This window comes from Pelophylax lessonae, assembly GCF_965119305.1.
Source record: "Pelophylax lessonae genome assembly, chromosome: 7".
NCBI lineage: Eukaryota > Metazoa > Chordata > Amphibia > Anura > Ranidae > Pelophylax > Pelophylax lessonae.
The window spans coordinates 31,463,866-31,482,856 of record NC_138774.1 but is presented as its reverse complement, the minus strand read 5'-3'; the positions used below and the strand labels follow the sequence as shown (position 1 = coordinate 31,482,856).

The 18,991-nt window shown below is 45.1% G+C and overlaps 1 protein-coding gene across 1 annotated transcript in view; it reads right to left on the bottom strand.

Moving 5' to 3' along the window:
- Window positions 1-14,527: 14,527 nt before the first annotated feature.
- Window positions 14,528-18,991, bottom strand: part of LOC309560271 (peptidoglycan-recognition protein SC2-like) — a 30,922-nt gene continuing 26,458 nt past the window's right edge. Inside the window, exon 4 of the mRNA XM_082263856.1 lies at window positions 14,528-14,747. Within this exon, the coding sequence (XP_082119982.1) occupies window positions 14,569-14,747 (179 nt within the window). The 3' untranslated portion in view covers window positions 14,528-14,568. The remainder of the gene's footprint in view (window positions 14,748-18,991) is intronic.

Here is an 18,991-nt window from a genome sequence, read left to right as displayed (position 1 = left end):
CAAACAGCCCCCATGTTGAGGGCATGTGGCCTGGGGGGGTGGGGCCTCTCGCTCGTCCCCTCCCCTTTCCTGGCCTGCCAGGCTGCATGCTCGGACAAGGGTCTAGTATGGATTTTGGGGGGGGACCCCACGCCGTTTTTTCGGCGTGGGGCTACCCTCAAATTCAATACCAGACCCGAAGGGCCTGGGGGGACCCCCACGCCATTTTTTCCCATTTTGGCGTGGAGTTCCCCCTCAAGATTCTCACAGCGCAAGTCGCGCCGCAAGTGGGATCATTGTGATCCGACTTGCGGTGCAACTTCCATTCAAATCAATAGGCTCCCATAGGGAACCATTGATTTTGAATGGAAGAAAAAACGTATAACATGGCTTAACGCACGTTAAGCAACGTTATTCAGCCTTTAGCAGCGTCAGACGTTTTTACAGCTGTACCGCTGGTCCTCAGAACGCGCAGGCCGTGGGTTCTTCTTGCAGCCTAAAAATGCCTAGGCCACTTACAGCTCAAAAACGTCTGTGTGTGCATGAGGCCATAGAATAACATGGAGGGGCGTTTCCAAGCTGCAAAAAAAAAAAAAAACGTCTGACGCTGCTTACAGCGGCTGCAAAAACGCCCCGTGTGCATGGGGCCTTAAAGTGCAGAGAAAGGGTCGTTTAGACCCCCAGGCTCCTCCACAAGAGTACCTGTCAAAAAAAAAAATATTGGTATCGGCAATAAAAAAAACGATATTGGTCGATCACTCTAGATACAACATATACGGGTAATACATAGAGGGAGTAGTTGAAGGGACAATATACAGGGCACACACACTGGCAGAGTAGAGGTCAAGAAGTTAGGATAGGGTAGCTGAACAGTTAATATAAAGGTTACATACAGAGACAACATTTAGATCAGGTTTGTAGGAGTGGAGTAGGGTGAGGGTTAAAACTACTTGCAGCTGCTGCTGCCATCACTGATCTTTGCAGTGCACAGGAACATGTGAATGTGTCATTCACTCATTAGCTCCCATTTCTTTTTTTTCTTTTTTCAAATAATTGTTATTGGATTTTCCAGATATAGCAAAAACCATAGTACAGACAATGAAATCCAATGTCCAACAAAAATAATAGGTACATCATAGTTGCCAACATTTGAAAAAAATTTCCAGGGACACTTTGCAGCACAGCTATCAATTACTGACCACACCCACTTCCATGTAAATAAGTACGATAAAACCTAATCATACTATCTGGTTTAATTTTACTATCAAGTATAATGAGATTTTATGGTAGTTATTTACACCTTGCACTTTATTTATATTTACATATTACATTTTTGTATGGTCACAGCTGAGCACATTTGACACTTTATTCACACATCATGTTACCAGATATTTTTGCACATACAGTTGTGTTCAAAATTATTCAACCCCCAATGCTGTAAAGGGTTTTAGGTAATTTAGTGTACATTTGTAATTGTATTCAGAATGAAATCCTACAAGGACTTCTTAACCGCTTGCTGACTGCTCACAGTATATTTACTGCGGCAGTCAGCCCCTCACAGGCAGAGTGACGTAGGTCTACGTCGCTCGCCTGTGAGACTCTGGGGAGCGAGCGCGCTCCCGCGCGGTCACGGACCCCCCCGCGCGTGTGACCAGCGGACCCGATGTCCGCCGGTCACTCGGCGATCGGCAGGGGAGAGGGAGAATGTCAGGCAGCTTGTGTAAACAAACCACCTGTCATTCTCCTCGCTGTAAAAAAAAAATGATCACATGGATCTACTATGTAGATCCGTTGATCAGTGTCCTTACAGCTCAAGCCACAGCCAATCACAGTAGAAAGCACGCCCCTAGGGACACACACAGCCCCTCCCTCCCAAATAAAGTTAACCCCTTCACTACCAGTGTATTTTTACAGTAACAGTGCATATATATAGCACTGATTACTGTAGAAATGTCACTGGTAACCCCAAAAGTGTCAAAAATGTCAGTCAAGGGTCCGATCTGTCCGCCCCAATGTCGCAGTACCGCAAAAAAAAATCGCAGATCGCCGCCATTACACGTTAAAAAAAAAACACCAAAAATGACAGAAATCTTTCCCTTTGTTAGTAAACGCGATAACTTTTGCGCAAACCAATCAAAATACACTTTTTGCGATTTTTTTTACCAAACATAGGTAGCATAAAACAAATTGGCCGAAAATTTTAAAAAATTTTGATTTTTACATTTTTTTTTTGGGGAATTTCATATAAAAAAATGTGAAAAATATTGTTATTTTTGCAAAATGTACGCTCTTTTTTTGTTTATAGCGCAAAAAGTAAAAATCGCACGGGTGATCAAATACCACCAAAAAAAAGCTCTGTTTGTGGGAAAAAAAGGACGCCAAATTCGTTTAGATACAGCGTCGCACGACCGCGCAATTGTCTGTTAAATTCACGCAGTGCCGAATTGCAAAATACCCCCTGGTCGTTTAGCAGGAAAATCCTCCGGGGCTTAAGTGGTTAAAGAACCATATGCAGCTAAAATGACATCAATTGGTTTTGTAATACAGTAGTAAATGTTTCTTTTGTGAATTCTTCATTGACACAATTATTCAACCCCTTAAAGACTACCACTCTGAAGAACAGAGGTTCATTGAAGTGTTTTCAATCAGGTATTGAAAACACCTGTGGATGTCAGGGAGCAGCAATAAAGCCTAATAAGCACCAATTAGGCAGCTTTAAAATGACTGTGATACTCAGCTCCTTCTAGACATTTACTGGTGTGGTTACAAACATGGTGAAGTCTAGGAGAATGGTCCAGGAAGACAAGAGAAGAGGTGATTACTCTTCACAGGAAGGGCAATGGCTATAAGAAGATTGCAAAGATGTTAAACATACCAAGAGACACCATAGGAAGCATCATTCGCAAATTCAAGGCAAAGGGCACTGTTGAAACGCTACCTGGTCGTGGCAGAAAGAAGATGCTGACTTTGACTGCTGTGCGCTACCTGAAGCGTAGAGTGGAGAAAAGTCCCCATGTGACTCCTGAGGAACTGAGAAAAGATTTGTCAGATGTGGGTACTGACGTTTCTGCTCAGACAATACGGCGCACACTGCGTAATGAAGGCCTCCATGCCAGAACTCCCAGGCGCACCCCCTTGCTGTCTCCAAAGAATAAGAAGAGTCGACTGCAGTTTGCCAAAAGTCATGTGGACAAACCACAGAAGTTTTGGGATAGTGTTCTGTGGACTGATGAAACAAAATTAGAATTGTTTGGGCCCATGGATCAACGCTATGTTTGGAGGAGGAAGAACAAGGCCTATGAAGAAAAGAACACCTTGCCTACTGTGAAGCATGGCGGGGGGTCAATCATGCTTTGGGGCTGTTTCGCTTCTGCAGGTACAGGGGAAGCTTCAGCGTGTGCAAGGTACCATGAATTCTCTTCAGTACCAGGAGATATTGGATGACAATGTGATGCAGTCCGTCACAAACCTGAGGCTTGGGAGACGTTGGACCTTTCAACAGGACAATGATCCCAAGCATACCTCCAAGTCCACTAGAGCATGGTTGCAGATTAAAGGCTGGAACATTTTGGAGTGGCCATCACAGTCATCAGACTTAAATCTGATTGAGAACCTCTGGTGGGACTTAAAGAAAGCAGTTGCAGTGCACAAGCCTAAGAATGTGACTGAACTGGAGGCTTTTGCCCATGACGAATGGGTGAAGATACCCGTAGATCGCTGCAAGACACTTGTGTCAAGCTATGCTTCACGTTTAAAAGCTGTTATAACTGTAAAAGGGTGTTGTACTAAGTACTAAGATTGAATGTCACTTGGGGGTTGAATAAAACTGATAATGATGTGAGCACAGAAAAGACATTTGTGGTTATTTCATTATAAATGTTATGTTATATCTGTCTGACCTACACGTGCCTCTTTGATTTAATTGTAAGCAGGATGACTGAATGATCAAAATCAATGTCAAACTGGCCAAAACAATCAATTTCAGTGGGGGTTGAATAATTTTGAACACAACTGTAAGATTGTTGCTTTCATCCTACCTACCTTCATGCCTGTAAATGTGTCTTCACTTTCCAGGGGTCCTTCTTTGCTCTGCTGTGGTGGCCGGCGCGGCGCTGCCGAGAACGAGTGCCTTTGATTTAAAAATAGCGCCAGGCAGCGTCATTACGTAACTGCACATATGCCTGGCCAAGCTTGTACGAGCTTTCCTGAGCCCGGGAGAAAAAAAGCCTAAGACAGCTCCGTATAACAATGTGCGGTAGTATGTATCCTCTGAGTCAGTCTTTAGATATAGACAGCTCTGTACAGCACTGTGTGATTGTATATTTCCACTAAGACAGTCTTAGGTTTTAAACAACTTTAAGCGCTTGCCGACTGCGCACAGTATATTTACTGCGGCAGTCAGCCACGGCCAGGCAGAGTGACTTAGATCTAAGTCGCTAGCCTGTGACCGGCTTTTGAGCCAATAGCGGGCGAGCGCGCGCCCGACCCGGCTCGTTCACAGAGGAGTCCGCGCGATGTCCGCCGGTCACACTACGATCGTCGGTAGAGCGGGAGAAAGGCGGGCGGCTTATGTAAACAAGCCGCCTGTCATTCTCCCCTGTGTAAAAATGGAGATCAGACAGTTCTACTATGTAGAACCGTTGATCTCTGTTTTTACAATAGGAGACATGTCCCATCACAGTTAGAAACACGCCCCTAGGACACACTTAACCCCTCCCTCTCCAATACAGTTAACCCTTCCCTGCCTGTGTCATTTTTACAGTAACAGTGCATATGTATAGCACTGATTACTGCAGTAATGTCACTGGTACCCCCAAAAGTGTCAAAAATGTCAGTCAAGGGTCCGATCTGTCCGCCGCAATGTCACAGTACCGCAAAAAAATCGCAGATCGCCGCCATTACACGTTAAAAAAAACCCACCAAAAATGACAAAAATCTTTCCCTTTGTTAGTAAACGCGATAACTTTTGCGCAAACCAATCAAGATACGCTTTTTGCGATTTTTTTTTACCAAACATATGTAGCATAAAACAAATTGGCCGAAAATGTTAAAAAATTTTGATTTTTAAATTTTTTTGGGGGGGAATTTCATATAAAAAAATGTGAAAAATATTGTTATTTTTGCAAAATTTACGGCTCTTTTTTTGTTTATAGCGCATGATCTAAAAATCGCACAGGTGATCAAATAACACCAAAAGAAAGCTCTGTTTGTGGGAAAAAAAGGACGTGAAATTAGTTTAGGTACAGCGTCGCATGACCGCGCAATTGTCCGTTAAAGTCACGCAGTAAAAAATCGCAAAAAAACCCCTGGTCAGGAAGGGGGTAAAATCTTCCGGGGCTTAAGTGGTTAATACCGGGCACTTTTCCCCCTTCCTGCCCAGGCCAAATTTCAGCTTTTAGCGCTGTTGCAATTTGAATGACAATTGCGCGGTCATGCAACACTGTACCTACACCAAATTTATGTCATTTTGTTCCCCACAAATAGAGCTTTCTTTTGGTGGTATTTGATCACCGCAAGGATTTTTCTTTTTTGCTACACAAATAAAAAAAGACCGAAAAGTTTGAAAAAAAAAAAAAGTTTTTTTTGTTTATGTTATAAAATTTTGTAAATAGATAAGTTTTTTTCCTGCACTGATGAAGACGCACTGATGAGGAGGCACTGATGGGGTGGCACTAATATGCAGCACTGATAGGCACTTATATGTGGCACTGATAGGTAGCACTGATATGCAGCATTGGTGGGCACTGATAGGCGGCACTGATAGATGGCAATGATGGGCGGCACTAATAGATGGCAATGATGGGCAGCACTGATAGATGGCATGGGGTGCAGCACTGATGGAAGGGCACCACTGGCAGGCTCCCTGAGCCCTGACTGCCATCCCTGGTGGCCATGGTGGGCATCCCTGGGGTCATGGGTGGGCATCGCTGCTGGTTCTAGTGGCACCCCCCCCCAAGGGTCTGCATTGGTAATCAATGCTCTGATTACCAGCACAGACCCACCCCCTGTCAGGAGAGCCGCAGATCGGCTCTCCTCTACTCGTGCCTGTCAGGCACGAACTGAGGAAATCCGATCAACGGCTCTTCCTGATCGGAGATGCGGTGTGTCAGGATAATTTAACCACCTTCCCGCCGTCAATTGCGGGAAGTGGTTAAACAACACTGCAAGGCGCAAGTGTTAATTTTGGCATCAAATTTTGATTTCCTTTTAGTTATAGTCTCTTGACTAAAATGCCATTTTAGTTTTAGTCGCATGTTAGTCATCTGCAATTGATTTAGTTGTAGTCATAGTCTTTGATTAAACTGCTACTTTTAGTTTTAGTCCCATTTTAGTCATTGTATTTTAGTCAACTAAAATCTCCAGTACATTTTAGTTGAATAAATTAATTTTAGTCAACTAAAATCAATTGTGTTTAGGTAAATTGTAATGCATTATTTAATCATTTCTATAGAATTTTCAAACTAATTTTTACTCCTGGAGTAAAAAAAATCTAATATCATGTTATTATTTAACATTAAGTGCCGGTTCACACTTATGCGCTTGCGCTTGCAATGCGAATTTGCAGTGCGAGTTTCCCTTGTGTTTTTCAATAGTACCAGCGCGATTGTAATGAAAATTTTATTGCGTTGATTATGTTAATTAAGCTCAGGAGGGGTGGAGCTGAGGGGAAAATCAAACAAAAAATAAAAATTCGCACATAAGAATTCGCACATATCTGAACTGATAATGCGAGTCCAGACCGATTTACATTGATGTCTATGGAGACTAAATTCGCAACGCAACTCTGTAAACTCGCACAAGACCCTTTTTATCATCGCATCACATTCGCATCTGGATCGCAACGCATAGATGTGAACGAGTGTCACGAATTCAATGAATTTTGTAAATGCATGCGATTGGAGACTATTTAGAACGCATAGCATTCGCAGTACAAGCGCATAAGTGTGAACCGGCACTTAACCACTTGCCGACCGCCGCACGACTATCTACGTCGGCGGTCAGCCCCTCACAGGCAAAGTGACGTAGGGCTACGTCACTAGCTTGTGAGGGTCTAGGGAGCGAGCGCCCCCGGAGGCGCGCTCCCGAGTGGTCAGGGGCCCCCCCGCGCGTGTGACCGGCGGACCCGATGTCCGCCGGCCACTCTGCAATCGGCGGGGGAGAGGGAGAAAGTCAGGCAGCTTGTTTAAACAAGCTGCCTGTCATTCTCCTCGCTGTATGAGAGCTGATCATCTGGATCTACTATGTAGATCCGTTGATCACTCTGCATACAGCTGAAGCCCCAGCCAATCACAGTTAGAATCACGCCCCTAGGGACACACACAGCCCCTCCCTCTCAAATAAAGTTAACCCCTTCACTACCAGTGTATTTTTACAGTAACAGTGCATATGTATAGCACTGATTACTGTAGAAATGTCACTGGTAACCCCAAAAGTGTCAAAAATGTCAGTCAAGGGTCCGATCTGTCCGCCGCAATGTCGCAGTACCGCAAAAAAAATCACAGATCGCCGCCATTACGCGTTAAAAAAAAAAAAACAACAAAAATGACAAAAATCTTTCCCTTAGTTAGTAAACGCAATAACTTTTGCGCAAACCAATCAAAATACGCTTTTTGCGATTTTTTTTACCAAACATAGGTAGCATAAAACAAATTGGCCGAAAATTTTAAAAAAGTTTGATTTTTACATTTTTTTTGGGGGAATTTCATATAAAAAAAAGGGAAAAATATTGCTATTTTTGCAAAATGGACGCTCTTTTTTTGTTTATAGCGCGTGATCAAAAAATCGCACAGGTGATCAAATACCGCCAAAAGAAAGCTCTGTTTGTGGGAAAAAAAGGACGCCAAATTCGTTTAGGTACAGCGTCGCACGACCGCGCAATTCTCCGTTAAAGTCACGCAGTGCCGAATCGCAAAATACCCCCTGGTCGGAATGGGGGTAAAATTTTCCGGGGCTTAAGTGGTTAAGGTTTAAACAAACTCACAGATACAGATTTAGCCACTCTGGATGGTCTGAGGAGGCCTGTAATACTGCAGAGGACTCTTGACGGTGATCTGAGGAGGAATCTGTAATGCTGCAGAGTGCTGGATGGTGGTCTCAGGTCTAAGGGATGGTCTGTAATGCACAGTGCTCTGGATGCCACCATGCCAGTGGTCACTGGTCTGAGGAGGCCTGTAATTCTGGACAGTGGTCTAAGGATGCCTGTAATGCTGCAGAGTGCTGGATGGTGGTCTCTGGTCTGAGGGATGGCCTGTAATGCACAGTGCTCTGGATGCCACCATGCCTATGGTCACTGGTCTGAGGAGGTCTGTAATGCTGCACAGTGCTCTGGACAGTGGTCTAAGGAGGCCTGTAATGCTGCAGAGTGCTGGATGGTGGTCTAAGGGATGGTCTATAATGCACAGTGCTCTGGATGCCACCATGCCAGTGGTCACTGGTCTGAGGAGGCCTGCAATGCTGCACAGTGCTCTGGACAGTGGTCTGAGGCGGCCTGTAATGCTTAAGAATGCTGGATGGTGGTCTAAGGGATAGTCTGTAATGCACAGTACTCTGGATGTCACTGGTCTGAGGAGGCCTGTAATGCTGCACAGTGCTCTGGACAGTGGTCTAAGGAGGCCTGTAATGCTGCAGAGTGCTGGATGGTGGTCTCAGGTCTAAGGGATGGTCTGTAATGCACAGTGCTCTGGATGCCACCATGCCAGTGGTCACTGGTCTGAGGAGGCCTGTAATGCTGCACAGTGCTCTGGACAGTGGCCTGAGGCGGCCTGTAATGCTGCAGAGTGCTGGATGGTGGTCTAAGGGATGGTCTGTAATGCACAGTACTTTGGATGTCACTGGTCTGAGGAGGCCTGTAATGGTGCACAGTGCTCTGGACAGTAGTCTAAGGAGGCCTGTAATGCTGCAGAGTGCTGGATGGTGGTCTCAGGTCTAAGGGATGGTCTGTAATGCACAGTGCTCTGGATGCCACCATGCCAGTGGTCACTGGTCTGAGGAGGCCTGTAATGCTGCACAGTGCCCTGGACAGTGGTCTGAGGCGGCCTGTAAATGCTGCAGAGTGCTGGATGGTGGTCTAAGGGATGGTCTATAATGCACAGTGCTCTGGATGCCACCATGCCAGTGGTCACTGGTCTGAGGAGGCCTGCAATGCTGCACAGTGCTCTGGACAGTGGTCTGAGGCGGCCTGTAATGCTTAAGAATGCTGGATGGTGGTCTAAGGGATAGTCTGTAATGCACAGTACTTTGGATGTCACTGGTCTGAGGCGGCCTGTAATGCTGCAGAGTGCTGGATTGTGGTCTCAGGTCTAAGGGATGGTCTGTAATGCACAGTACTCTGGATGTCACTGGTCTGAGGAGGCCTGTAATGCTGCACAGTGCTCTGGACAGTGGTCTAAGGAGGCCTGTAATGCTGCAGAGTGCTGGATGGTGGTCTCAGGTCTGAGTGATGGCCTGTAATGCACAATGCTAATGCTGGATGGCGGTCTCAGGTCTGAGGTATGACCTGTAATGCATAGTGCTCTGGATACCACCATGCCCGTGGTCACTGGTCTCAGGAGGCCTGTAATGCTGGACAGTGGTCAGAAGAGGCCTGTAATGCTGCACAGTGCTCGATGGTGGTCTCAGGTCTGAGGGATGGCCTGTAATGCACAGTGCTGCTCTGGCCTCTGGCAGTCGTCATGGACGATGCACACAGTAACTTCAACTCGCTTGCTTGCTGGGAGAGGAAGCAGGCGGAGCTCCATGAAAAACCAGAAGTTAGTAAACGTTCCTGCCTCACATTTTCATCCCATTTTCGTTCATTAACGAAAACAGATTTGATTTTTGTCAAAGTTTTCATCAGTGGATGAAAATGCTGTGCTTTTCGTTTCGTTTTTCGTCACTGTAAAAATGCCGCTGACGAAAATGTTTTTGTTAATGAAATTAACACTGCAAGGCACTATAGGGCATTATGTTTCCTCTGGGACTGTCTCTAGATGTAAACAACACTGTACAGCACTGTGCGGCCGTATGTTTTCTCTGAGACCGTCTTTAGGTATGAACAGCACTGTGCGCCAATGTTTCCTCTAAGGCAGTCTAGACTTATACAGTATATATGTGGTTTTAGCACTACAAAACCTGTTTTGCATCTATTTTTTGATTACTGCGGCAGGGCGGCTCCGCTGCGCAAAACCACGTAGTACTACGTGATTTTGTGCATGAGGTCTCGGCGGAGTGCGCGCGCCGCCGGTGCCGCTCTCCCGCTGTGTTTAGACACAGCAGGAGGCGGGCTGTGGGAGGAGTGGCGGTGATTGCCGCCGGCCTCCCGCGATCGTCAGATAAACTGACAGAAGATCTGCCTGCTTATGTAAACAAACCAGACGAGTCTTCTGTCAGGCAAGGAGAGATCAGAAGTTTCAGCTAAGCTGAAACCGCGATCTCTGTGCCTGTCACAGAGCTCTCCCCCCCCCCCCCCCACTCCACAGTGAGCAAGCATATTTAGGCATACATTAACCCCTTTGATCACCCCTAGTATTAACCCCTTCCCTGCCAGTGTCATTTATACAATAACAGTGCATAATATTTAACACTGTTTACTGTAGTAATGTCACTGGTCCCCAAAAAGTGTCAAAATGTCAGTTAGGGATCCGATCTGTCCGCCGCAATGTCGCAGTCCCGCTTAAAAACACTGATCGCCGCCATTACTAATAAAAACAAAAATAAATAAGTCCAAAAATCTATCCCGTAGTTTGTAAACGCTATAACTTTTGCGCAAACAATTTAAATACGCTTTTTGGGATTTTTTTTTACCAAAAATATGTAGCAGAATACAAATTGTCCTGAACTGATAGAAAAAATTTAATTTTTAAAAATTTTTTATTGGGAATGTTTTATAGCGGAAAGTAAAAAAATATGGCATTTTTTTTCAAAATTGTCGCTCTTTTTTTGTTTATAGCGCAAAATCTAAAAAACGCAGAGGTGATCGAATACCACCAAAAGAAAGCTCTATTTGTGGGAAAAAAGGACATCAATTGTATTTGGGTACAGCGTTGCACGACCGCGCAATTTTTCGTTAAATGAACGCAGTGCCAAATCACAAAAAAAGGTCTGGTCATTAAGGGGGTAAAACCTTCCGGGGCTGAAGTGCTTAAGGCTTTACAGTGCAATTTTTATTTTTTTTTTAAAGTTCAGTTTCGTTTTATATTTTCTTTGGTTTCTACATTAGAAGAGGTCCCCCACAGCTCAGATATGCTATCTGATTGGCAATAAATGGATCAGAAATGGTCCCTCGTTAAAGCGGAGTTCTGGCCTCAAAAACAACTTTGGCCTATCCGCTTGCTGTAAATATCCTAAAAAACAATTGGATAAACACAAATTTTTTTTTGCTTTACTTACCTTGTTTTTGCAGAAAATATACTTACCCTCCTTCCACTTCCTCCCTTTGCGGCTGCGGCCCACGCCGTCACTTCCTGTTCCGCAATGCCTCCTGGGAGCTCTTACTCCTCACTTCCAAGAGGCAATGGGTAATGACGTGGGCGGCCGGCTGCTCATCTCATCGCGTTATTTCCAAACATGAAATAACGCGATGATAGGCGGCGTCCAGCGCGTATGGCGCCATCTTTAAAAAGGGTATACAGGCTATTGTTGCCAGTATACCCTTTTGTGCGTTCGAGAGAGGAGGCAGACTGATCGTTTCTTTGGGAAACATCCTTATAACTTGCTTCAGTTTACTGCAATTCTGGTATGTATGATTCGGGTCAGCAGCAGCTTTAATGGCAATGTTATTTTGGGACACCAGCTTTACTGGTACTGTTATTTTTGGGGCACCACCAGCTTTAATGGCACTGATATTTTGGGGGCACCAGATTTAATGGCACTGTTATTTTGGGGACAGCAGCTTCAATTGCACTGTTGTTTTAGGGGCACCAGCTTTAATGGCACTGTTATTATGGGGGCAGCAGCTTTATAGGGGTGGCAACTTCCTCCGATGCTGCCGTCCCTATGGAAACTCGTACTATGCCGATCACATAGTACTGCGCATGCGTGAGATTTTGTGGCGCATTCTGGGTAGCCAGAATGAGCTGCAAGCAGGAAGAAGGCAAGACGTCATTACACTGCGGCTTCACATCATCGCAGCAAAGATGGCCGCGCTCATACAACGTTTTTAAAAGTAAGAATTTGACATAAATCATACCCTATAAAACTACTAAGTATGTGATTAGCTGTTATTTAACCACTTGCCTACAGGGCACTTTCACCCCCTTCCTGCCCAGGCCAGTTTTCAGCATTCAGCGCTCTCTCACGATTTGAATGACAATTGCGCGGTCATGCTACACTGTACCCATATGAAATTTTTATCATTTTTTTCACACAAATAGAGCTTTCTTTTGGTGGTATTTAATCACCTCTGGGTTTTTTATTTCTTACAAAAAAAAGAAAAAAGACAGAACATTTTGAAAAAAAAAAAGTTTTTCTCATTTTCTGTGAGTACATTTTGAAAATAAATAGATTTTTCTCCTTCACTGATGTGCGCTGATGAGGTGGCACTGATGGGCACTGATAGGCTGCACTGATGGGCACTGATGAGGTGGCACTGATGAGGAGGTACTAATATGCTGCACTGATGAGCACTGAGAGGTGGCACTGCTGGGCACTGAGGGGCGGCACTGATGGACACTGATGGTTGGCACTGATGGACACTGAAGGGTGGCACTGTTGGGCGGCACTGATGAGCACTGATGGGCAGCACCATCAGTGCCCATAGTGCTGCTAGTCAGTGCCCATCAGTGCCTAGATGAGCAGGCACTGATAGGCACTAGAGAGTATATTTTAAGCGCTTACAGGGGGTGCTAATCCTTTTGTTGGCTGCAAGTGAAAACAATGGTCAGTTGGTGGTCAATTAGGGCACTGGCACATCGGAAAAATGAAAGCTTGAAGGATCTTGGAAGGGATAGGATGGAGGGTTTGTGTGCCTGTGATTGTGATGGGCTAGTCTCGGTTCAGGGCGGGGAGAAGCTGGGGTGTAGATCCACTGTTCTTGAAGTGGATAGAGGGGGTTGGGCTGGTCGGCACTCTGGGCTGCTATCCGGGTGAGCGAAGCAGCTCTGTATCAAGCATAAAAGAAGGGGGAAGAAGCGCCACTTGAGTGCAGTAAAACAGGTTTATTGGACAAGAAGGTATGGTGACTCACATCTGTTAATTCATTGCAGTGCGCTGCGTGGTGTAGTCCACTGGCTGGGTGCCTGCTCTGGTTCCGGTGCGGTCCGATCATCCGGGAGAGGTCCGGGGGTAGGCTCAGGCGACTTTCGGATCGGCGGTGGAGCTGCGGAGAGCTGGAGCGGCAGCGTCTGATGTCACAGACAGTGTGGGCTGTGTGGGCGTATCCGGGCTTCACTACGCGTTTCAGAGCATGCGCAACATGCCGCTGTCGGGCATGCGCACTCCTTTATCAAGTGTCCAGATAGGAGGAAGGAAGGGAGGTTATATAGAAGAAAAGGGGGCGTGCATTAATTGTAAAAGCGGCAATGTCTAGGGCAGTATTAAAGCGGCAATAGTCCTTGAAAGCAGTCGGTGGAAAAAACACATATGAGAAGTATAACATAACTGATGGGCACTGACTGGCAGCACTATGGGCACTGATTGTGGGCACTGATGGCGGCACTATGGGCACTTATGGCATTTTATTTACCTCTTGTGTAATCAGGGCACTGGTGATCAGTGCCCTGATTACATTTCTCTGTGTCTGATCGGCTCTCCTCTTCCTCACATGCAGTCTCTGTGTGAGGAAGGAGAGCTGGCAATGAGAGATGATCTCATATGTTTACATTTGAGATCATCTCTCATTGGATGTTCTGTGATTGGCCATTCACCACGATCTGTGATTGGCTGTGTCCAAGGGACACGGCCGACACAGATTTTCCCCGATGCACGCTCGCGGGAACCTGTTACTGGGAGGCCGTTTAATGACGGCCTCCCGGATATTAGAGCCCGCGCTGTAGCCGTCTTTCGTGGGTGCAAGGTGGTTAAAGGGCGATGGATCTCTATTTAGGCAGTATTTTAAAAAAAAAGAAAATTTTTTTTGAGTCCGGAACTCCGCTTTAACTTCAATTGCAATCTAAATTTCAGTTTGTAGATTTTTTTTTCCAGTTGGGGGGGGGGGATTTTGAGTCAAAATAAATTTCAGCACATTCAATCATCACTCATTATCAATAGCATTTATGACCGCAAATAGGAAACTGATCTGGGAACAAGCCCACATAGCCTGTCTGGGGGGTTTGGAAGTATACAAATATTAATTCCTTTTTTTTTTTGTACATTGATAAAAAAAAAATATTTTGATCCACATGTAACCTTAAAAGAAAAACATACACAATAAATGCTAATTTTTTTTATTTTATTTTTTCTGCTTGAAAAGTGAAAGCAAAGCATTGATGTGGATATGGACACTCTGGCTTTTTCATGATGTTATCTGTAAGCAATTTTAATAACCTTTAATGACACGAGTACAGATGAGTGTGATCTTGGCTTCTACTTCTCTGCTAAAAGCTTTATTCAATTTATTTGGGGAAATTGCCTTTTGGGATATACAATAAGCACAGAGCATACTGCGGATCCATCTCAAGCTTTAAAGCGAGGCCATCCTTTAATGACATTGTAGAGTTTATTCCCGGGACAGGCGGTTGGATTCACGTTTCGGTGACCCCGCAGTTTATAATCGCCTCTGATTAACTTTCTGGCCACCCCGCAACTGATCAGACTTTTTGCAGCATTCAGGGCTGCATTATTTGGGACACGATCTGTATGGAGGAAAAAAAAAAAAAATAGTAATGAAAATTAAAGCGGAGTTCCACCCTCAAAATCAACTTTACCCCGTCCGCTTGCTCTAAATTACCTGAAAAAGAATTGGATAATTACATTTTTTTTTTTTTGATTCACTTACTTATATACTTACCTTCCTTCCTCTTCCTCCCTCTGTGGCCGCGGCCCGCGCCGTCACTTCCTCCTTGCATTGACTCCTGGGAGATGAGTGTCATCGATTCCAGGAGTCAATGCGCCTGCATCGGCCCTGCTCGTCCCTTCCGGTGCAGGCGCGTCATTCCCTGCTGTGCAGGGATGATTCATCTGCACCGGAAGTGACGAGCAGGGCATTCTGGGACTCCGACATCACCGAAGAGGACAGGAAGAGGGACGCTCCGGCTTCAGCTGCCCACACCTGGGATGGCAGCGCTGGACAAGACATTTTCAAGGTAAGTATTTCTTCTAAAAGGTAAGTGAAACAGGGGACAGTTCAGAGGCTATCGTTGCTTAAATGCACTAGCCCTGACTGTCCCGGGGGTATTTTTATCTAAAAAAAAATTTTCAGGGCAGAACTCCGCTTTAATTGGCAACTTTAGTAGAAGAAACAAAGAAATTACCATTTTTTGAGGATTTTATACCTTCAAAAAAGTTTGTTGGCTTATTCATATGTAAAAGTCATTCTATTAACCACTTAAGCCCCGGAAGATTTTACCCCCTTCCTGACCAGGGGTTTTTTTGCGATTTTTTACTGCGTGACTTTAACAGACAATTGCGCGGTCGTGCGACGCTGTACCTAAACGAATTTGACGCCCTTTTTTCCCCCACAAACAGAGCTTTCTTTTGGTGGTATTTGATCACCTGTGCGATTTTTTGATCATGCGCTATAAACAAAAAAAGAGCGACAATTTTGCAAAAATAACAATATTTTTCAAATTTTTTATATGAAATTCCCCAAAAAAAAAATTTAAAAATCAAAATTTTTTAACATTTTTGGCCAATTTGTTTTATGCTACATATGTTTGGTTAAAAAAAAAAAGCGTATTTTGATTGGTTTGCGCAAAAGTTATCGGGAAAGATTTTTGTCATTTTTGGTGTTTTTTTTTTAACGAGTAATGGCGGCGATCTGCAATTTTTTTTTTGCGGTACTGCGACATTGCGGCGGACAGATCGGACCCTTGACTGACATTTTTGACACTTTTGGGGTTACCAGTGACATTACTGCAGTAATCAGTGCTATACATATGCACTGTTACTGTAATAATGACACTGGCAGGGAAGGGGTTAACTGTATTGGAGAGGGAGGGGTTAAGTGTGTCCTAGGGGCGTGCTTCTAACTGTGATTGGCTGTGGCTACTACTGTAAAAACAGAGATCAACGGTCCTACATAGTAGAACCGTCTGATCTTCATTTTTACACAGGGGAGAATGACAGGCGGCTTGTTTACATTAGCCGCCCGCCTTTCTCCCTCTCTACCGATGATCGCAGTGTGACCGGCGGCCCCGATGTCACACGCACGGACTCCTCAGTGAACAAGCCGGGGCGGGCACGCGCTCGCCCGCTATTGGCTCACAAGCCGGTGACAGGCTAGTGACGTATGTATACGTCACTTTGCCTGGCCGGGGCTGACCGCCGCAGTATATCTACTTGGCGGTCGGCAAGCGGTTAAGATACAACTCAGTCCTAACCTTTTTTTTTTCACAGGATTTGGTTCAGGATTTGGTTATATCTGTTAAAGGGGTATTAAACCCAAAAGCAAACATTTATTATATTGCAGCTTACCAATTCTTAGATGTGATGGCTGCATTTGTTTTCTTTTTTAAACTTCTATTTATACCTGGTGATCTGGCCAGTAAGTCTATTCTTCAAAAACACAAGCTTTCTTCCAGATGTAACAGATTACAGAGTTTAGACAAACAAATTAACACTGACAGGGGTTCTTACAATGATCAGCTTTTATTTATTCATGTAAAACCTTTATCCTAAAAGGAAAAACAGCTGTTTGCTGTATCTGATTATAAAGTGTTAGCTGGAGTTTGGCCTCAATTTGTTATTGTATCTAAATCTGCTAGTACATCTCAGAGGCTTAACTAGAACCTGCAGGGCCCCGGAGAAAGAGGCCGTAAAGGAAAAACCTGCCCACCCCCCCCCCCCCCCCATGTTTTCCAGCCTGTGGCCTTTTCCATTGATCCTGGGGCCCTTTACTCCCATAACAGGGTCCATTATTAAGGTCCCACAGCGGGACCCTTTCACATGTTCTGCAGCGGGTCTCCCTTTCTGCCATCTTGGGTAGGGTTGCCACCTTTTATTCAAGCCAAACCAAAACACGTTATTGGCACATGGCAAATTTGTTTGTTGTAGTATACACTATTCATATATGTTGTGAATAAAGAGCTTTTCTAATCATATGGATTAAATCACTTAAGTCCACCTTTACATCAAAGTCCACAAAGTTCCCCCTTTACATCTGAATCTGTGGAGTTCCCCTTTGCATTTGAATCTGTGGAGTTCCCCTTCACATCTGAATCCACAGAGTTTACACTTACATCTGAATCCACAGAGTTTGCCTTTACATCTGAATCCACAGAGTTCTCCTTTACATCTGAATCCACAGAGTTCTCCTTTACATCTGAATCTGCAGTTTCCCTTACATCTGAATCTGTAGTGTTCCCCTTTGGATCTGAATCTATGAAGTTCCCCCTTTACATCTGAATTCGCAGACTTCCCCTTACATCTGAATTTGCATAGCTCCCCTTCACATATGAATCCGCAGAGTTTCCCCTTTACATCTGATTCCACAGAGTTCCCCTTTACATCCGAATCCACAGAGTTCCCTTACACTGTAGGGTGCAACTCTGCAGACTCTGAGGTAAGGGAGAACTCAGGGGACTCTAATTCAAGGGGGAACACTGAAAACCTTGAAGTAAAGAGGGAACTCTGATGTAAGAAACACTGCAGACTGGTGTAAAGGGGAACTGTGATATAACAGCACCAATTACATCAAAGTCTGCAGAGCCGCCCCCCCCCCTTAAATCAGAGTCCAGAGATCCCTCCTTACATCAGAGTCCACAGAGCGCCCCTTACATCACAGTCCGCAGAGCACCCCTAACATAATCAGAGTCTGCAGAATTTCCACCTACACTGTAAGGGGGATCTCTGTGGACTCTGGAATGCCCCCCCCCCAATACTTACCTGAAGTCCCTCTCTGTCCAGGGATGTCCACAATTGCCTCAGCCATCTGAGATTCTCCTTCCTAATTGGCTGAGACAAAGCAGCAGTGCCATTGGCTCCTGCTGCTGTCAAAGTTAGCTAGCCAATCCGAGGGAGAGAGGGGGCTGGGCTGGGGCTCCGTGTCTGAATGGACACAGGGAGCTGTGACTTGGCTCAGGTGCCCCCATAGCAAGCTGCTTGCTGTGGGGGCACTGAACAGGAGGGAGGGGCTAGGAGCAGGAAAGAAGGACCCAAGAAGTAGAGGATCTGGGCTGCTCTGTGCAAAACCAACTGCACAGAGCAGGTAAGTATAACATGTTTGTTATTTTCAAAGGAAATAAAACGAGACTTTACAATCACTTTCACTAACAGTGAATGGATGGAGAGCTCACTCGGCTGGGAGGAGGATGGGAGGAGGGTGGGAGGAGGATGAGCCGAACCAGCTCTCTCAATTTTGTCTGTGTGGGAGAAGGGGGAACGGTCAGTGCCGGATGTGAGAGTGAGCCTCTCTCAGCTCAAAGCCCTGTAGCTGCAGTACGACCTCTTTGCCCCTCCCCCCCCAACAGTGCTCCAGGGCCAGGTTGCGACCCTGGTAGCTCTGTCACTGGTACATCTAACATTCCCTTCCTCCCCCAGACTCACAATGCTGCTGTCCAAAGGTGCTCCTTCATCCAGAGTGGAGACTCTCTAATACAGGAGGTGTGTTACTGGCCAGATCATCAAACAGTAAAAAGCCTAAAAATAGAAAACGAATGCAGCCACCATATCCAATAATTGCTAAGCTGCAATATGTTACATTTTGGTTTAATACGGCTATAAGCAGCCATGTGTTATATGCCAGATCATTCAGAAAACTGAACAAAAGCCTAATGGCAAGTCAACTTTTTTAATAGCTCTCTTTGCCCATGTGGCAAGGAGTGTGACGTAAATTCTGATGCAAATTTTTACAGTGTATGATACTGGAAATTGCACCTGAACCAGACTGAAAATAGTACCTGATTTAAAAAAAAAAAAACGCACTGCGACCGGCCTACAA